This window comes from Tenrec ecaudatus, chromosome 10 (assembly GCF_050624435.1).
Source record: "Tenrec ecaudatus isolate mTenEca1 chromosome 10, mTenEca1.hap1, whole genome shotgun sequence".
NCBI lineage: Eukaryota > Metazoa > Chordata > Mammalia > Afrosoricida > Tenrecidae > Tenrec > Tenrec ecaudatus.
Window position 1 is genome coordinate 144082313 of NC_134539.1, and position 20692 is coordinate 144103004.

Below are 20692 nucleotides of genomic sequence, written 5' to 3' on the forward strand. Positions count from 1 at the left end.
CCCCCCAAGCAACTGGCAGATTAGGGGGAGGGTTGACTGGTCCACCCTGAGCATTGCTCTTGTAGGAAGAAACTATCAGAGTGTGACTCAGTCTCCAAATGTTTCCAGGCACGCGTCTGGTGGTGCCTGCTATCTGATATGAAAGAAACCTCACACCTCCTCCACACCGTCCTTCAACTCGTTCACGGCAGCTGTAATTTTACTCTGCTTTGTCTTTGCCAGGCAAAACATGTTCAGAAACTCCCATCGCGCCTCATCCAGCACGTTTTCCAGAGTCTTCACGTCCAGAGAGCACTGTTAATGCCGCTCAAAAGTGGGGCTCCCAGTCAAGTTCTTATTCTATTCAAAGCTAACGCTCACACGTGGCTCATGGATAAAGTCATTAAAAACACCGCATCGGGTGGCAGAGCAGCCTGAACAGCAGCCCCGGGGAGGCGAGGCTAGAGCCAGAATGCGTAGGCCCAAGCCAGCTTACTTCCTATCAGGGGTCTCTGGGCTAATGGCAAAAGTCACTTTAAGCAACAGCTTTTCTCTATAAATATACACTAATGCATGTGGACAGCTAAGCGGTCTGGAGGTAACCAAGTGGTTTCTGTAGCACAGCGGGTCTCAACCTGGGGGCCTCGCAACCCCTGTACCAGGGTGGCCCGATTCCTAACAGTAGCAAAATGGCAGTGATGAAGGAGCAATGAAAACAGTTCTGTGGTTGGGGTCACCACCACGTGAGGCACGGTATTAAGGGGTCGCAGGCTTAGGAAGGTTGAGAACCACTGCTGTTGCTCCTTATGCAGACCCAAACTAGACCCAAACTAGACCAGGACACAGTCTCAAGGCACTGGGAGGGGCAGAGGGGGAGAGGAGGCAAACTGGGATGAAAATGTATGCCAACTACTCAACTAAGAACAACCATGCATATATATAAATCAGGGTTCTAAAGTTTGTCTGTTTTTCACCAAGGCACAGTAAGTAGAAGGAAGGTTAATGACTACCACAAAGTTCATGTTCATTTCTAAGCGAGCCCATAAAGATGAATAACAAGGAACACTGGAGAGTCAGCAATCAACTACTGGTCAGGCAGCCCAAGTAGTGGTTATAAGGCAGATTCTGGAGTCGGAACACAGATTCAAATTCCGATTCTACCACGTACAAGTCGAGTGATCGTGGATAAATTAGTTAGCCTTTCTGGATTTCAAATTCTCCATCTAAGCAACGGGGTGACAGTACTCCTATCTAGTGCTGTGCGCGACTGAAATGAACTAAAACACATGCAGTTCTCAGGACAGCGCCAGCATCTAGCAGGCGGAATGTGCGCCATCGCTATCTCTTCCTGACCTTTGTAAGAAGTACACTATCTCCCTTAAAACATGTGGAAGTGCCCCTCACAGAGGGGTGGAGGGGAGGAGACAAGTCAGTCAGGGTGCGATGTAGCACCAATGAAGAATACAGCTTTCCTCAGTTTCTAAATGATTCCCCCCCCCCCCCCCCCACCAACTACCATCATCCGAATGCTACCTTGAAAGTCTGGATAGAGCAGAGGATGCACACTGGTGCATATGGGAGCTGGAGGCACAGGGAATCCAGGGCGGATGATACCTTCAGAACCAGGGCTGTGAGGGGCGATACTGGGAGGGTAGAGGGTGAGTGGGCTGGAAAGAGGGAACGGATTATAAGGATCTACATGTGACCTCCTCCCTGGGGGGTAGACAACAGAAAATGGGGTGAAGGGAGACGCCGGATAGGGCAAGAGATGACAAAATAATAATATATAAATTACCAAGGGCTCAAGAGGGAGGGGGTAGCGGGGAGGGAGGGGGAAAAAAGAGGACTTGATGCAAAGGGTTTAAGTTGAGAGCAAATGTTTTGAGAATGATGAGGGCAAAGAATGTACAGATGTGCTTTACACAATTGATGTATGTATGGATTGTGATAAGAGTTGTATGGGTCCCTAATAAAATGTTAAAAAAAAACAACACCAGAAGTGTTACAGGCTCCAAGAGGGAGGGCTCACTGTGTGTGTTGGGGGGCGGGGGAATCGCCCTTAGAAGTGGCATTAACAGGCTGAGCTTTGAAAGCTATGTTAATAAGCCAAGTTAACGATGACGTTTTAGGGTGTTTGATTTACCGTGTTTTGGGTGTTGGGAAGCAAGAAAAGTCTACGTGAAAACAGGGACCTATGTTAACATGCGTTTAGACTTTCTGCTAAGAACAAATGGAAACACCATAGTTGCCGAAGAGCCCCAGCTTAAAAACAATTCACTTGGTGTTTGTAACTTGAAAAATGGACACAAAGGGGTGGCGATTCAGTCTAGGCGCCGTTCTTGCCCGACAGCACACAGTGCTTGTATTGGTGCGATCAGACATTCAGCTCTGGGCTGATTTGTGTAAAATATCACAGCCATGACTCCGAAGCAAGTTAGCAATACCAGCAGAAAATCAATTGCAGCATATGTGCCGCCGAAGCAACACGCCAGCAGAAAATCAAAAAACCAAACACATGCCGACTCATAGAGACCCCTATGGGTTTGAGAGGGCAACTGTTCAGTGGGAGAAGAAAGCCCTATCTTTCTCCCTCAGCGCTGGGGTTGTTTTGAACTGCAGTCCAAAAGTAACCACTCCACCACCAGGGCTCTTACCAGCAGTGAAGCTAAGAAGAAAACTGAGAAGCACAACAGAGTTAAAGAAAGAAATCATTTTGAAATTTGAATCAGGTCACTGCTTGTCTGATTTGGCAGTTGAATACAACATGGCAAAGTCGACAATTATCAATAGTTTGGAGGAGGAAAAATGTGTGATTAAAGCGGCTTGTGTAGAGAAAGATCATTAACCATCAAAGAGATTGAAAAGTTAGTTAACTTGCAATATCAGAAGCAACCCAATGGCTATCGGGTATCAGAGCCAGCACTGTGTGAGAGGACTAAGACCCTCCATAGTGAATTTATAAGGGTGATTTTGGGGCTTCAGAACCATTTACTTGGTTTCCACTATTTCTTAAGGTAAAAACAGGTTCAGTTCTCAATCTTTTCATTGTATGAACATGAATTTGGAAGGAATTGAGCTCAACAATCAAGGTATCACTGTAAATGTGAGGTCTTTCAACTTGGGAGAAGACGAGATCTGACCTGCGTTGCTGCCTTAAAAATGATCCCGTGGGGAAGGGCGAGTAGAAAGTGGGAGGGGGGCTACATGTAGACCAGCTGGGGGGTAAATGGAATAAGCTTAACGAAGATGCCACTGCCTTTTTGAGGTAAAGAATATAATATACGCAATATATAAAAGATTACTCTTAGGTAAGTTATACTCAATATAGCCCTTCTAGATATAATCCCTTATGTGATATTTAATAATTCTGGATTCCATGTGGCTTTAAGTCTCATTTTGAAGGGTGTTATCAGCTAATGAACAGGAATAAAATGAGATTAAGAGCTGACCTAAGTAGAGGATGTGAACTGGGCCACACCTTTGATTAATGGTGATCTTGGTTGGTGATCTTGGTTACTGTTTGTTACTTGTAATGATATGCTACAGCTGGGGGGAGAAAGCATGGCTGCTTACGATTAATAGGAGGCTGATGGCTACTGGAAATATCCTGCCGGAGGCCCCAGGACATATGTGCATAAATAAAATACAGTCCAGGGGTAGAGACAGATTATTACATATGGGTGAAAGGTTATATGTAAGTGGTGATATTCAATGTAACTCCTACCGAAACACCTTTCCCTGCAGGGCCTGGTAAGAAGGGGAAGATACTTTCAGGATTTGCCTGGAAGCACTTGTGAAGATGATTTCCTGCAATACTATTCTGCGACATTCTAAGTGAGCTCTCTGAGAAGCAAGGGTGTGATCTTATCACCATCAAGAGCCAGGAGGGGAACTCATTCTCTGGCCCCAGCTTCTAGCTCATCCCTGCCTAACCTATGGATTGTGGCCTGAACAGCATCCATCACCACGAGACATTTCGAGACATTTCCTCGAACTTTCATGAGTTTCTTTGGGAAGCAGTGATTCACAGAATCCAGAAACACTGAGGAAATGGAGCAGGCTAGCAGGTTGGAAGAGTTGGATATTTAGGACTTCCTCAATCTCCAACTACTCAGGACAAGTTTGGTATCAATTCTTAATGATTACCACACAGGTTTCTCAAAGAGAGGCCTGGTGGCACAGTGATTACATGTTGGGCTGCTAACCCTAAGGTAAGCAGTTTGAAGCCACCAGCCACTCCTCGGAGAACGACAGGGCTATCTAGTCCCAATAGTGACAGTCTTGTAAACTCACCAGGGCAGTTCTCCCCTGTCCTATAGGGTCACTAAGGTCCAGCAGTGAGTGAGTGAGTGAGTGAGTGAGTGAGTGAGTGAGTGAGTGAGTGAGTGAGTGAGTGAGTGAGTGTTCCTCGATAGACCTGTTTACTAAGATGGCGAGAGTGGAAAATGAGCAAAAACCGGGGGGAAATGGTTTCCTTTCAGCCAGGATGTTTTGAGGTGTCTGCCATGTGGACCTAACTAGAAAGCTGCTGGACACTGGGTCCTGGGGCTCGGGAGAAAGAAAAGTCTGGACCACATCTGAGGGGTAGGGGCTGGAAAGCTGTATAAACCAGAAAGCATGAACTTTGTTTGTTCTTGGGGTGGGGGCAGGGGGGGGGGATTGAATGCAGTTTTAAAATGCCTTGCAGGAAAAGGGTACTAATCTACTCGGGCAATTCCTGTTCCACTCCCAGTTTCAAGTTCAGAACAAAAGACTGAGAGGATGAAACAATGCAGGCATAGCCTATGTTCTTGCGCTCCAATTGTATCGTGTTGTTTGTTTGTTTTTAACACATTATACTACTTTTAACAACAGCATGTGCTCACTTCATGGTACTGTTACCTTTCAGTCATTCTTAGAGTATTTTCAAATTTTTCCATGCTATACTATTGCCCACTTAGCAGATAGACTACCGTAGCTCACTCGCTCAATGAAATTCTGATTCATGGCAGCCCTATAGGACAGAGTAGAACTGCCCTTGTAGGTTTCTGAGACTATAACCCTTACCAGGAGTAGATAGCCTAATTTCTCTCTGGAGGAGTGGCTGGTGGTTTCAAACTGCTGGCCTTGCAGTTAGCACAGCACCACCAGAGGTCCTTAAGGCTACAGTACAGTAACGCTTAGATACTCTGTAAAAAACAACAACAAACAACTCAAAACAAAACCCCCTGCAACTCACTGCCATCTAGTCCATTCCAATTCACAGCGACCCTCTTGGGCTGGGTAGGACTGGCCCTGTGGGCTTGGGAGACTGGAACTTTTGGCAGGAGTAGAAAGCCTCATCTTTCTTTTGGCAGGAGTAGAAACCTGGTGATTTCAAACTGTTGTGGAGCAGCCCAAGGGCTAACCACTAAACGACCTGGGCTCCCCTGATACGCACCGAGAAACCAGAAAAAGGCCCGTGACTTCCTTTCTGGCAGTTGTCTGGGACCATGCCCACAAGCTCTCCGAGGTGCGCCGGTATTTAAAGACGCTTGGCTCACTGAAATGCTGAATCACAACTAATCTCCAAGTTCTAGGTTGAATGTTTACCTTTCTTAGATGTGTACTAAGCTCGTGTATAACGCTATTTCTTTTATTATTGACTTTGCAAAAGTATGCAAACAGCACACTTTCAAATGCTTTTTAAACAAGAACAATGACCACTGCCACTGAGCCAATTCCATATACAGTGACCCCACGGGGCAGACTTGAGCTGCTTCTTAGGGTTTCCAAAACTGTACATCTTTAAGGGACCAGACAGCTTCCCCTTTCTCCCAGGAGTGGCTGGCAGGTTTGAACTGTGGACCTTGCAGCATATATACTAAGCCTCCTTACACTGTCACTGAGCTGTTTACGTGGCTTCACAACTTTCCTGTGAGTCAGCTTCCATAGAGATTACAGTCTTGGAACCCTGCGGGCACGTCCTTTAGGAATCAATCGCCTCAACAGCAAGGGGCTTGAAAAGTTTCACCAGAGCCCATCTACAATCTACCACAAGGGGGCACTTTTGCTGAAATTCTTCAAATGAATTTTAATAAGAGAGTCAAAGTCTTTCCGATTAATAAAACAATTAGCACAGGACACTTCATTATCACGAACATGACATTTTTAAGTTTTATGTTTGACTTTACAGGCAACACTCAGAATGTCACAGCATCAAGAAAGCAATCGCCCCTGGTAAGTCTGAACTTACCATCAAGGGACGGGCATTAAGCCAGACACTGTGACCAACTACAATTAAAGCTTTTAAGACAAATAAGCTTAAATCATGTTGTATTGCCAAGTATAAAATTTCAAGAACTGTACTGTTCAACTTAGAAAAGCAGCAGACTATTGATTTCATAAAAAAAAAAACCAACAACCATGAATCCAGCCACTCCTAAAACTTTATATATCGTTTTACATATCCGTTTCTAGATTAAGGTGACAGATTGGAAGCACACATCTAATTCTATTAGACCATGAAACTGTGAAATCATGCTAACAGACTTGTTTTCAAGACATAAACTCACAGGAGAGAGAAATGACAAGCGACGGCAAAAATCAGAACCTAGAAAGCAGAGACAGTGACCCCTAGCAGACTCAAAGCCCAAACCCAGCCAAGAAAGGGTAAGCCCAGAACCAATCCAATGGATACTCACCATCCTCAAAAGACACTGCAAACAGGTAGGTGCACTTAAACTAGAGACCTGACTGCAAGCATAGCAGCCAGACCAAAATCAAACTCGCTACCCTTGAGTTGAGTCTGCCTCATAGCGACCCTATAGGACATGGCATACAGAGCCGCCCCTTTGGGTTCCCAAGACTAACTGCCTCCAGAAGTAGAAAGCCTTTCTCCCCGAAGTGGCCCATCTCGTAACCCGCTACCTACGCCGTCAGGGCTCTTACACAAACACTAGGAAGAAACTCTTTAGAAGCAACAAAGATCAAGATAAGGGGATCTTCTAGGAAAATTAAGCAACACACATATACCCGCAAAAGAATAAAAACAAAAAGGGAAACTGGAGAGAATAGATAAGAAAATCAAAGGCCCAAAATAGGAAGTAGAGCGTACAATAAAGCAACAGCTGGCCCTACATGCAGCAGAGGAAAGCAGAGGAAGTCCTCGGGAGAACTCCTCAGTAGTGAAGGACAGACCCAGCAGACTGGAAGCTCCCATTCTGACTCACCGGGACCTTCAGAGTGACCCGAAAGGAAAGAACTGCCCCACAGTTTCTGAGGCTGTAAGTCTTTACAGAATGGAACTAACTGCCTCTTCTTTCTCCCACAGACAGGCTGGTGGATTCAAACCTCAGACCTTTCAGTTAGCCGCAATGTTCAACCCACTCTACCATCAGGGCTCCTTGGAAGCTCCTCCTGCAATTACCCGATGTTTGAAAACAGACCAATACAAGCACATAAAATGTAAAAGTCCAACTGCAAAAACGTACAGCACCACAGGCAAAAAGATCCTATAAGCTTCCAAGTGAGTCCAAACGAGACGCCCATACAAAGAATCAGAAACACAACATCTTCGGAGTTCTCAAAAGCAGTCCCATAAACAACAGGACAAATGTACACAACTCTGAAAGAAAATTATCTTCAATCTAGAACCCTACATTCAGCCAAACTATCAAGTAGAAATTTTTTTTTCTTCTTATCAGGTATCTTCAAGACATGCCAAAACAAAAAGACAAACCCACTTCGCACTGCTAGTGAGTGGATTTCAGCTCATGGTGACCCTATAGGATAAATAAAAGCGCTCCTTAGGGTTACCAAGACTATAACATGTTACCAGAGTAGCCAGCTTCATTCTTTCTCCCAGGGAGTAGATGGTGGGTTTGAACAGCCAACCTTAAATCTTTATGGGAGCACAGCACCTCATCTTTCTCCTACAGAGCAACTAGTAGGTTCAAACTGCTGACCTTGGGATTAGCAGTCCAATGCTTGCCAACAACGCCACCAAGGTTCCCTCAAAAGGCATTCTGTACCCTTAAAAAAAACTCACTGCCAATCGAGTCAATTCTGATTCATGGCGGCCCTATAGGGCAAGGTGGAGCTGCCCCTGTTGAGTTTCTGAGACTGTCACTCTTCACGGGAGTAGAAAGCCTCCCATCTCTGGAGGAGCGGCTGGTTACACTGCTGACCTCGAGGTTAGCAGCTCAAGACGCAAACACTATGCCACTAGGGTTCCTAAGTCCACGGAAATATCATCGCCCATATATTCCATGTCAAGAAGCTCTGGACAACGTATGCCACTGAAACTAGAGACAAAAGATGATTTCGGAAACCGGAAAAGAGGAGGCTACGTGAGACGCAACCCGAGACAGACACTCAGGAAATTCTCAGGAGAGCCATGAAGGGACACTTGGCGGCCACTGCCAAGATCTCTGCTTAGCCTGTACCATCTTCATGCACTAGGAACGAGCCTGGGGTGGCTGGACAATGTACCGATGAAATTCTGCTCCCCTTTTCATACCTGACTTTGACATGCATGTCATTCCAGTCAGGATTTTCTGACCTGACCGAATCCTGAGAATGAAGAGAAGTCAATGAAGATTGCAGAAGCTGAAACTACCAAGAAGCCCGGTCCCTCGGCTGGTATTTCTACGGGATGACCAACACCGAATCCACACCACACCTCTGCCCGGGGCCCGACTTGCCTGGAAAACCCTCAGCAAGCTGACGCTGGACGCTGGTCCCCAGTCTGTTGTGCTTACCTTCTGGGAAGCGGCACCCAGAGGGGCAGGTCGGACTACTCTGAAGGCTAGGTTTGCTCGTGCAAGCCGTTTCCGTGGAAATAGGGTAACATTAGAGAGGAATTCCACCACCAAGCGCAGGGCAGGGGTTGCACTGGGGCAGGCTGGAGGGCAGAGGTGGGTAGATCTGGATGCACCCATTCCTTCAACTCGTCACCACGTTACCCACAAAGCTCTGGCCCTCCACCAACCGCGCCACAACCCAGAACAAAGACCGGCTTTACTTACATTATGAGTCTTCGGTTTAAGAACCAGTATTTCCTCCGACTTCGGTCATAGCCAATGGGCTCGTGTCGAATATAGGGTTTGTTTTTTTGGATTTCAGCCACACAGTCAGTCACTCCAGGCACCTTATGCGCTACACAGACCTCGCACTGCCACTCGTCCTCGGGCACCTCCTCAAGAGGCGGCTTCACACATTCCAAGTGGTACACGGCCGAGCAAGTCTCGCAGCAAAGCAAATCCCCGAGTTTGTGACACACCCGACAATGGTCGTCGTACTGGATCACCCCTTCGGACATCAACTCCTCCCGCGCGATATTGGTGGTGAGAAACTGATCGACCAAGAACTGCAGAACCTTGATTTTGTTCTCGACGGGTCCGTAGGGGTAGTCCTCGGCTTCCTGGTACGGAAGCACGTGGTGGTACTCCTTGTCACTCTCGCAGTACACCCGCAGCACCTCGGGCCACGTCATCCCGTCAATGAAATACAGTGTGGAGTTGACGCTGTCCTTCAGGTCAGCGGGGCCAAAGGTAGTATTCGACGTGTCTTCCTCGCGCAACACCGCCTTCAGAAGCACGACGTGCATCTCGGCCATGAGGGTGCACTGCTCCTGGCTTACCAGAGCCGCGCAGAAGTCCTCAAAGCGAAAAGGGGACAATCTCAGCACAGTGCCAAAGTTCCGCAGGACCTCGTAAATGGCAATGACATTCATTATCTGCTCATTAGGCACCATTAAATCCTCAGAGGACTTGGGGAAGTCGAGGGGTGGGATGTCTTTTTCTTCCAAGATTGGAGAGCGAGGTCGATGAACTCTTGGTTTTCGCCTACCTGTAAGTAGAGGAATGACATCATTACAAATCAATGCAAGGTGCGCCGGCGCAAAAAGGAGACCTCCGGGATTCCTCACTTGGACGTCTACCTCCAGAAACAAAAGCTTCTGTTCTGCTCGTAACTGTCCAGTTAAAATAATACCAAGAAGCTACCGTTTATCTGTAAGTCTTTGGTTTACAGAAAATCTCAAGGTGTTCCTATTTGATTCCAAACCAGCAGTAAGAACTAAAAACTTGCAGGCAGCCCTCACAATTATCTAGACGCTAGATTCTAGAGGAATTTACTTCTAGATACTGTACACACTGGTGTGTAAGCCGAGTTTTTCAGCACATTTTTAATGCAGTCTTTGTGGTAAAATTAGGTGCCTCAGCTGATATTCGGGTTGGCTTATATTCGAGTATATACGGTAATCATAAGTTTTTTCAAAGTGCACTTGTGAAAGACTTAAAAAGAATTTGATCAGAACAACATCTGCATATTAAAAAGCATGGGTATCTGTCACTTGCAACTAAAACACTATTCATCAAAAGTGTCTGACACTGCATACGGCAGACTCTGTAGAATGAGAAATGCAGTAAATATTATTCTGAGCCTATCAGTGATAACAGCTAATATTTACAAATAAAATCTGTTGCTAGAACGGAATCTGTAAAGCAGTAATAAAAAAACAGTGTTTGTTTAATGTCCAACTTAATCACATCAGCTTTCACACATTCGGAAAGATTTCAGGTAGCAATTTCACTGTTTGGGGTTCCTTTAAAAGTTCGCTTCGCTTTATATGAACAAAAGCTCTTAAATTTTCTGTTGATAAGGTCCAAATGGTCTACATTCTATACCGCCTGGCTGAAAACTAGAAAAATAGCTTTTATCCAAACCACAGTCAAGACTCTATGCAACAGTGTGAGCACTTCTGAAAGTCACCATGAAGTGCCAGGGAGACATTACTGGGAGAGTATGAGGTGGGACTACTTTTGGAAGACACCTGGGCAAGTCTACCCGAAAGCATGCCCCTGGTCCCAGCAATCCTATGTCCTGTCATTTGTTCTGCAGACATCCTCACACACGCACGTAAATAAGGGTGAAATTACTTAATGAAGCAATAGTTTATGAGTGTAGAAGTTTCGTGGCATTCCCTCACTTCTTTTTAACCTAATTGTACAACTATTAATTGTGAATGATGGCACATTTACATAACAATCACATCTAACAGAGCATTCCAGAAAAATCCCTATCACTAAGATGAAACCACTTCTAAGACACATTATTAAGAAAGAAAAGCCAGCTAAGCTACAGACTATAAACAAACACAACAGGATCTCAACTGAGTAAAGAAAGTTTAAAAAAAAAACACACTGCCAAAGGGACACAAAGAATTTTTTTAAGTAGCTGATTCTACAAAGAATAAAGGGTCAGAAGACTAATTTTTTTAATCCTTCTGTACATAGCTATTTTTAAAAATGTTTTAAAGAAAAAAACTAGACAGATAAAAACATTTAAATCTCAAAATGGATAAAAAGCTGGTGTTACTAATCATTACTAAATGTTCTTATATGAATATGAATGTAAGGTCATTATGCAAATTCAAAGATTGGGGTTTACAGAATTGAGCACAGATTACAGGGTATAAGAAAACTCTCATAAAATTAAACCACTTAAGCCACTCGCTGTCAATCATTAGTATTAGCAAGCCAAGCCATTTCAGCTATAATGTGCCACTGAGCATATTATACTCATTACTGTTTCCAACACCGATCCAATATCTACCAGTGGAATTATACTAATTGCCCTATACTTAAAAACATATGTATATACATACCAGTTTTAGATGCATCAAAATTACATGAAGGGGGTGGGGGTGGAGAGCCAACAGCAAAGGATACAGAAGGAAGAACGGGTTCCTAATACGAATGAACTATTCAACTGTGTGATGTGTTAATTATAGCTGAATAGACCATGTTTAAAAATCACCCAAGAAGGGCTTGTTAAAACCAAGACTGTAATGAAAAGTTTCTCTTTCAGTAAGTCCAGAACACCAAAACCCAAACCAAGCCTGTCGAGTCAGGGCGACCCTATGGAGTCACAGTTACCACAGTCACGTGGGAGCTAGGAAAGGTCTCACTAGGCGGCTCGGATGTACAGAAGCTCAAGTGAAGCTCAGTACACAACGGCCCTATAAATAGGGTAGAACTGCCCTGTAGCTTTCTGTTTACAAGAGTAGAAAGCCCAGTCTTTTCTCCCTCAGAGCAACTGGTGGTTTCAAACCGCAAACCTTGCAGATCGCAACCCAACACATAACCAACCACTACACCACCAGGGCTCCTGCTGTACAGAAACTGGACACTTTCCCCAGACGACCACAAGAGCAGGCTTTCTGTGGACACCCAAGCAAAGGAACTCAAAGGGTGCCACCAATAAAGCAGAATTGACTTGACAGGAAGCAGAAGCCTAATGACCAAGCCTGCCTTCCTAGTCTGTTTCAGTATGGAGACTGCTAAACCCTGTTCAGCACCATAGCGATACACACCTCATACTGTTCCTATTTCAGGTCAGCGTTAGGTGCCCCAGCTCCTTTGTTAACGTCTTTAGAGCACAGAGCATGTCTTGGTAAATGTCATTAAATTAAAAATTAACCTGTTCAACTCATAATATCTATAAACCAAACAATTTGCAGAGGATAAAGGTTCCAGGGATGCAGTTGGGCAAAGATGGAAACCCAGCATCTACTGAAGATTTTCCAGAATAGGCCTCCTATATTTGTATCTTATTAACTTTATAAAAGGACTGTTTGCCCCGAATGAAGGCTGAACATGAGTGGGATGAGAGGAAAGTAAAAGGAAATAAAGCAGAGAACTGGGAGGCAAAGGACAATTACAGAGGTCTAAATATAGGAATGCATATATGTAAATACATTTATATACAATGACAGGGGAAAAGATCTATGTACATACATTTATTTATAAAGTATTACGGGCAGCAAATGGACATTGGACCTCCACTCAAGTGCTCCCGAAACACAACCTTCCTCTAGTCTAGTTCTTAATGCTTCCTCTCCCTGCCCCCAGACCACTACCATGATCCCAAATCTACCTTACAAATGTGGCTAGACCAGAACACGTATACTGGCACAGGCCAGAGCTCGCAACACAGGGAACCCAGAGCAGATAAACCCCTCAGGAGCAATAAGGGGAGGAGCAATAAGGGGAGCAGTGACATAAGGACGGTAAGCGGGGTGGGGAAGTAAAGGGGGATCGATCACAATGATCTACCTATGGCCTCCTCCCAGGGGGACGGACTGCAGAAAAGTGGGTGAAATGAGAGAGTGGTTGGTGTAAGACATGGGGGAAAAAAAGATAGATAAATAAATAAATAAGGGTAGTAGATGTACAGATGTGTTTGACACAATGGATATATGTACGGATGGATTGTGATAAGAGCTTTAAAAGCACCCTAAAAAATAAGATAAAAATTTTTAAAAGGCTACTTGCAAAAGGTTGACAGGGACTTCTAGACCCCACAAGACAATTGAGTCTTTCTTTCTTTCTTTTTAATCATTTTATTGGGAGCTCTTACAGGTATTATAACAATCCATAATTCAATTAGATCAAGCATAATTGTACAACTGCTACCACCATCATTTTCAAAACGTTTTCTTTCTTCTTGAACTATTTTTATTTTTTTTATATATTATATATATTTGCCATATCTACCTGAGTTAGTTAGTTTGTACCAACCTAGCTGATAAACACATATGGGGTTAATTGAAGGGTGGAGGGATAAATGGCTCCGCTTGGTGAGCCTCGCCTTTCTAGTTCTCGGGTCTCTTGCTTTCTGATGGTCGGACCAGGGTGCAGCTGCCTTAGTCAGTTCCCCTTCATCTGGCAAGGCTCTCACTTCCTGTAAGACATCCCCAAGGAGAAGCCGCATGGACCTACCCCGATACAGTCCTGGGTGCTGGAGCACCCGTGTGGAGACCCCTGCCAGCACTGAGATGCGTATACATTCACTGACTCTGCTTTCCTCCTGCAGTCGGTGTCATTGTGTCTGTTTTGTGAGATGGAGGAGGACTTTGTGGACTGGTGTTGGACATATGGGTTAATGGGTTAATGTTGGACTTGTGGGCTTGGGCAGCACTGGGTTGGGATATTTTCTTGATGCGTACTTCACCTTTACATAAAACTCTCTCTTATACATGAGTTTCTGTGGATTTGTTTCTCTAAAGTACCCAGACTATTACACTATTATCTAACATCATCCAATGCATCCGTTCACCTACTATTCTGTTATTCGTTCCCCTCAAGTGGGGCTATATAGTCATCATTGCTATCAGCTCCCCAAACCCCCTTCTCGTCCTGAACCCTCAGGGAATCATTACTCCCATTACTATTTCTGAAGGGTTTATCTACCTTGGCTTTCACCCATCGAATGACCTTAATTATACAAATGAACATACCCAGCTCTCACAAGATGAATGAGGGGAAACTAAGACTGTAATAGTAAGGGAGGAACTATTAAAGAACAAGAGGATATTTATGTGTTTTATCAGTGCTATGCTGCACACTGCATATATCTATCATCCCTTCCATGTGGCCCTTCTGTGAGGGACAACCGAGTTTCGTGAAGAAAGAAAATGGAACCTTAGCCTCTTGTGTTTAACTGGGATCCGAGAGAACGATGAACAACTCAGGGCTGGTACAATGCAGCAGGGAGGCTGGATTCTGGCAAAAGCTAATACTCTCATTAAAAGTCTGATAAAGCCTAACTCTTGAACCTGTTATGTACAGAAACCATGAAAAGCATGAACAAAAATAAATCAGCTGCTTTCAAAAGTCGCCTCTTAGATATTATGAAACTGATTTGTCAAAAGTAACCAGGACTTGTCCTTTTACCCAGTCTAGTTTTATGGCTATTACTCACAAGGCTGACCTCTTCCCGTGAAGAGGTTCCGATGCGTTCCCGCTCCCTATCCTTTCATGCTCGTTAAAATCGTTTAAGAAAAGGTCGGAAAGCAGCATCAGCATTTTCAGACTACTCCTCCTATGTGGGGAGCTGTGCTTAAGCATGGTAAATGCATGATCTCATTAATCCTCACTATTAACCGCCTCCCTATAAGGAAACATATCCCGAAAAAACTAAGAGAGGCAAACAACTTCCTAAGGTAACAGTCAGTGCCCCCAAGTGGCAGGGTCACATCTAAAACACAAGCACCTGTCTCTTGAGTCAGCACCTGGGCGTGTGACAAACAAGTGCCCTACCTGCAGCTGAGAGCAGGGAACGGAGACAGAATTAGAAAGTGAGAGCCTTGAGCAGAAACTTCAGGAAGAGCTGTCATTCCAAGCACTTCCTCATCACATATGGCTAGGGGCTATCCAAAGTAATTCTGAAGCGTACAGATACACTTCTGACATTACAGAAAGTTTACTGGACAGCCCTGAGAACTGCTGCCCAGGAACCGAAGTTCAAGGAACAACCCACTGGGCTATCAAGACAAGACTGGAACATAAGCAGTACTCTCCTCTTCAAAACTGGGGGTGAAATAGGCAATATATCCTCAACGGGTTTTCAACAAAATAAAAGAGTTCCACCGAAACTAAAATAAAGATGGACGCATCAGATAAAGAAACCCCTGTGTGCACACACAGATGCGTGACAGAACATACATGGCCGGTGCTCTAAAGAAGGCCAAAAAGCCAATGCTGCTGATAGCCCAATTGTCCATCAATGGAGAACGACGACATAAACTTGAAAAACTCACCCACCTATTACAATGCTTCATGAACCAGTAGTGGATGCTAATTTCCATGTAATCAAGAACAAAATTCAATTTAAAAAAAAGCAGAACGAAAGGGTAATTTTAGCTTCAACAAAAGATGAAACACTCATGTAATTTCTCCTAGCCATTTGAAAACTAAAAACCCCAGTCATCTCTTTAGAATCTTTCCCCCAAATAAAGTATGGCTCTAGAATAGTTGAATAAACAGTTGCTATGCCATCAAGCAAGAATCTAATCTTTTAATACCCAGCTATTATCACAGACAAATGTCCTATTTTTCATAATGAATAAACAACAAACCCATGAGTCCACAATAATCCTCAAGAGGGAGGGGAGGGAGGATTCCACAAAGGAAGGACAGGATTAGCCAATGACAGACTTCGAGCCACCACTATGATGGGCGGCCCCACCAAGGGCCATCAATGTGGCTAAAGACACTGGGTGGAAGATTGCAGGTACTGGATGATCATCCCACAGACCACATGCTCTTTGCCAGAAAGAAAGAAGAAATCCGACAATTTTCTTTCACTGAGTGATAAAACTTATCACCAATATTGGGGCAAACTGCTGATGTACATCCTGGCATGATACACTGAGAGGGATACACAACCCCACTTACGTAGTATTCGGTCTCTAAACACAATCTCTGTGTGAGGAAAATGACCAGATCAGCTGAAATCATGAGGCGGTGAGTCTTAAATGAACTAGCTGGGAAAATGAAGACACTGTCCATTCTTAGCCTCCCTCCCTCCTGTAAAGGTGATAGACCCACTCCAGATTCAAGGAACTACAGAGATGTCAACAGCATGCAACAGATGACCTCTGACTGAATCCTGGATGGGAGAAGTAAAAGCAAAGGCCAAGAGGAGCAACTGGGGAAATTTTGAAAGGACAATCACGGTTGAATGAAATGAAATGGCTTGAGTACACTGAGGTACTGAACGGTGAAGTGTCACGTCTGCAACTTACTCCCAAATGGTTCAACTTACTCCCAAATGGTTCAGCCAAAAACATTAAAGGAGAGAAAGAGTTGCAGTTTCACGTTTTCCCCTCTTCTTTCGATTTCGGCCATAAATCTGGTTCCATTTGCTGGACTGCATCACTGTGGCAGTACAACCATATAAAACTCCAATAAAATCACACTTTTCTGGCCAGAGATCTTTCAATAATACGTGAAATAGCACAACTCCCAAATTTACCCTGAGCTATGTATGCAAAGGATGAAGCCCAAGGCCGCCCAGCGTAAGTTCTGAGAACCCAACTAAAAGGTGAACTGTTTTGCCCTAGCAGGAAATGAAACTCCAAGTAATGTGCAAGACAGAAAAAAGCAACAGAATCAAGACTCAGAAAATCATGGGAGCCCCAATAAAAGTATTTCATTAAAAAAAAGGCTCTGAAAACCATTCCAAATAGGGGAGAGAATTCTTACTGTCTGAACCTTACCAAGTTGACTGTTATAAAAAAATTAAATTCTCCAGCAGATTTTAATAATAGATTGAAAATGTCCATGGTAGGATCCAAACTTAAAACACAAAGTATCAGGAAATTTTAACCAATACTTAAGAGGAAAGATAAGATAATTACCTTATATACTCACGTATAAGCTGACCTGAATATCAGCCGAGGCACCTAATTTTACCACAAAAACTAGCATTAAAAATGTGCTGAAAGGAAGGGAGGAATGGGGAGGGAGTGGAAAAAAGCCAGGGGCTTGGGTGGAGAGCAAATGTTTTGAGAATGATGAAGGCAATGGATATACAAATGTGCTTTACACAATTGATGATTGTATGGATTGTGATAAGAGTTTTATGAGCCCCTAATAAAATAATTTTTAATGTGCTAGAAAACTCAGCTTATACACAAGTATATACAGTCACAGTCCTGAGATGAATGAAAAATTGGAAATATAAGACCAAGCAGCAAAAAAACAAAACAGAAGACCAAGCGGCTTGAGGTAAACACTCTTGAAAGTAACACTTGAAGTTCTCAGTAGAGAGACAGAAGCTGTTATAAAAATCGAAGAAAGTTTAGAACTGAAAAGTACAATATCTGAAGCAAAATATTCACACTGCTATTGAGTCAATTCCAACGCACAGCAACCTGAGAAGAACTGACCTTATGGGTTTCTGAGACCGTAACTCTTTACGGGTATAGAAAGCCTCATTTTTCTCCTGCAGAGAGGCTAGTGCTTTCAAACTCCTGACCCTGGAGTTAGCAGTCCAACCCATAACCACGACACTACCAGAGCTCCTAAATATTCACTGAATGGGCTCAAAAGCAGAATGGAGTGACGGAGAAAAATACCAGTGAAAGTGTACACAGGCCAAGAGAATTTACCTAAACTGAAGGATAGGGAAAAAAAAAAACAAGGGTGGGGGAGAGTGCCACTTGAATCCTAGAAGGAAAAGGGTATATAAAAAATTTTAAGACATAATAGCTGAACTTTTCTCCCAATTAGTAAAACTCATAAATTTAGGGGTTCCAGTAGCTCAAACACTGCATAGGGATACCCAGGCCCAGGCCCATCAACAGACTTAAAGAAAAAAAGAGGGGAATAAGACATCTAGAAAGCAGCAAAAGAAGCCAAGCAAAACCCCATTATGTATGAGAGACGGATCATTCAAAGACCACAGAACAGTGGACAGTATCTTTAGAGTTCTTACAGAATGGTCAACTTCAAATTCTCTAAAATCAATTCTATACAAACATTCATTAAAGAAAAACTCAAATTCTAAAATAAAAAAATCACTCGACCATGAAGGCAAAATAAAAACACTGCAGATTAATGGCCAGAAACTGGTCAAGATGATAAACCGAGGTCCATCGTCCAGCCCGCTCTTCAATGGAGCATGAGGCAACAACCAAAAGAAATGAGCGGTCATGCTATGAAAAGTCACCAAGGGGCTGTACATGTGCTTTGCTAAGGAAGGCAGGCTGAAAGGCTAGATCCTGCATGATCCCATGTACGTGATAAGCTGGAAAAGGCAAAACCATAGAGAGCGTAAAAAGATCAGTCATTGATAAGCAAGGGGTAGAGGAGAGAAGAAAGACTGAAGTCCAGGGCATTGTAAGAGCAGTGAGACCATTCTGCAGGATACTGAATGGTGGGTGCATGACATTATGCATTTTTCAAAACTCACACGACTGGGGGTCACAAAGAGCAAATCCTAATACGAACCATCCCACACTAACAACCAAACCCAAAGCCATCTAGTACATTCAGACTCAAAGCAAGCACAAACCAGACACTAGTTAGTGATGAAGTATCAATTAACAAGAAGTTACTAGTAGCAGAGACTCTGCAGGAGGGAGAGAAGTATAAGGGGACTTTGTGCTTCTGGTACAATTTCTCTACAAAATTAAAACTGCTCTTAAAAACTCCACTTGTTTTTTAAAGGATTCTTTCTCCTCTTAACTTTTTAAAATGTGTAGAATGAAAGCAAAAAACTCGTGATGTTGAGAGGCAACATTTCCCATGTATGTCAATCAGGTACATATTCATATATATGTAACAACTATATATTTTATATACTATGACAATTAGAACACAAAGATGGTAAGATACAAGGATGATACTACGTGTAACTCTTAGTAGATAGGCCAAGTGTGTCTATGTTAGAGCCACCACTAAAACACTACATACAAAAAAACAACAAAAAACACAGTATGTATGATAAGAAAAGCCAACAGGCAATTTAAAATAGAGCCCTAAAAATAATTAGTTAAATAACTGGGGGAAAGGGAAACAGGAACAAAAAAATGAGGGGTAAACAGAAAACAAATAATAAAGTTGTAAGTCTAAACCCAACCACAAACAATTAAATGCATATGATCTAAACATCTAATTAAAAAGTCAAATTAGATTGCAAAAACCTTTAAAAATATATTATGATATAGACAGATTAAAAGTAAAAGGACAGAAAAAAATATACCATGCTAATATGTGCCGCATCCCCCAAAACTAATTATATTGGCTATTAATATGAAGCAAAGTGGATTTCGAAGCAGAGACTTACACTAGGAATAAAGATTATTTAATTAAAATAATAATAATAAAGTGGTCAAATAACCAAGACAAACAATCCGAAATTTGTATGTACCTCACAACAGAGCCTCAAACAAAATACATGGACTGTAAACAACTGCAGGAGAAAGAGGACAATCGTAGACGTCAACACTCCCCCCTTGGGAATCAACAGAACAGGCAAACAGAGAGTCATGATGGAGAGGAAAGACCTTCACGGCCCTACAACCAACTTGACCTAATTGACATTTATGGAACATCTACCAAATGAGGGTCCAAACAAAATTATAGATAATATTACCTAAGAAAAATGAGAAAACAGGAGGGGGGAAATTGAGGAGCTGATACCAAGAGCTCAAGTAGAAAGCAAATGTTTTGAGAATGATGAGGGTAAGAAATGTACAAATGTGCTTGACACACAATGGATGGATTGTGAGGAGAGTTGTACGAGCCCCCAATAAAATGATTTCATTTTAAGAGAAGAGAAAAATGAGAACTCTAAAGCAAAAACAAAACCAAAGAAATCTCACTGCCATCAGAGTCTATTCGGACTACTCAGCACTTCACAAGGCACAGGGCGAACCGCGCGGGTTTCCAAGGCTGTGAGGGAAAGGATGGCGTCGTCTTTGTCCAGCGGAGGAGCGGTGGGTACGTGAGAACTGCTGACTCCCTAACGGGAACTGCAAGATGCCTAACCACTCCTGCAGAGCCTGTACGCCGAGCGAGGAAAACATGATTCCAAGCAGAAAGAGATGTGCAGCGGGTTGTAGCCTTTCACCTTACAGAATAAATCTGGATGCTGAGCCAATAACCCGAGAAGCTGCTCTAGATAAAGAACATCAACATCCAGGCTTCAGGATGAGAAGACGCCAGAACACAACTCTGTCTCGCAGCAAAGGAAGGGGACTTGCAGCACTTGTTGATGAAAGTCAGAGACTACGCCTGAACTTTATACCTCAACGTCAGGAAAACAAAAGCCCTCACAAGCTGGCCAACAAATATCAGAGTAAGGAAAGAAATTGAAGCCATCGATAAGTTCCTCTTACTTGGATCAAAATTCCACAGCCATGGAAGCAGCAGTCAAGAAATCAAAGTGTAATTGCTCT

The 20692-nt window shown here is 43.4% G+C and overlaps 1 protein-coding gene across 16 annotated transcripts in view; it reads right to left on the reverse strand.

Moving 5' to 3' along the window:
* Positions 1–20692, reverse strand: part of BPTF (bromodomain PHD finger transcription factor) — a 121638-nt gene that overhangs the window by 77929 nt on the left and 23017 nt on the right. For all 16 annotated transcript variants that reach the window (XM_075562095.1, XM_075562099.1, XM_075562090.1 and 13 more), the window contains exon 2: positions 8967–9789. In XM_075562095.1, coding sequence (XP_075418210.1) covers positions 8967–9789 — 823 coding nt within the window. The remainder of the gene's footprint in view (positions 1–8966; positions 9790–20692) is intronic.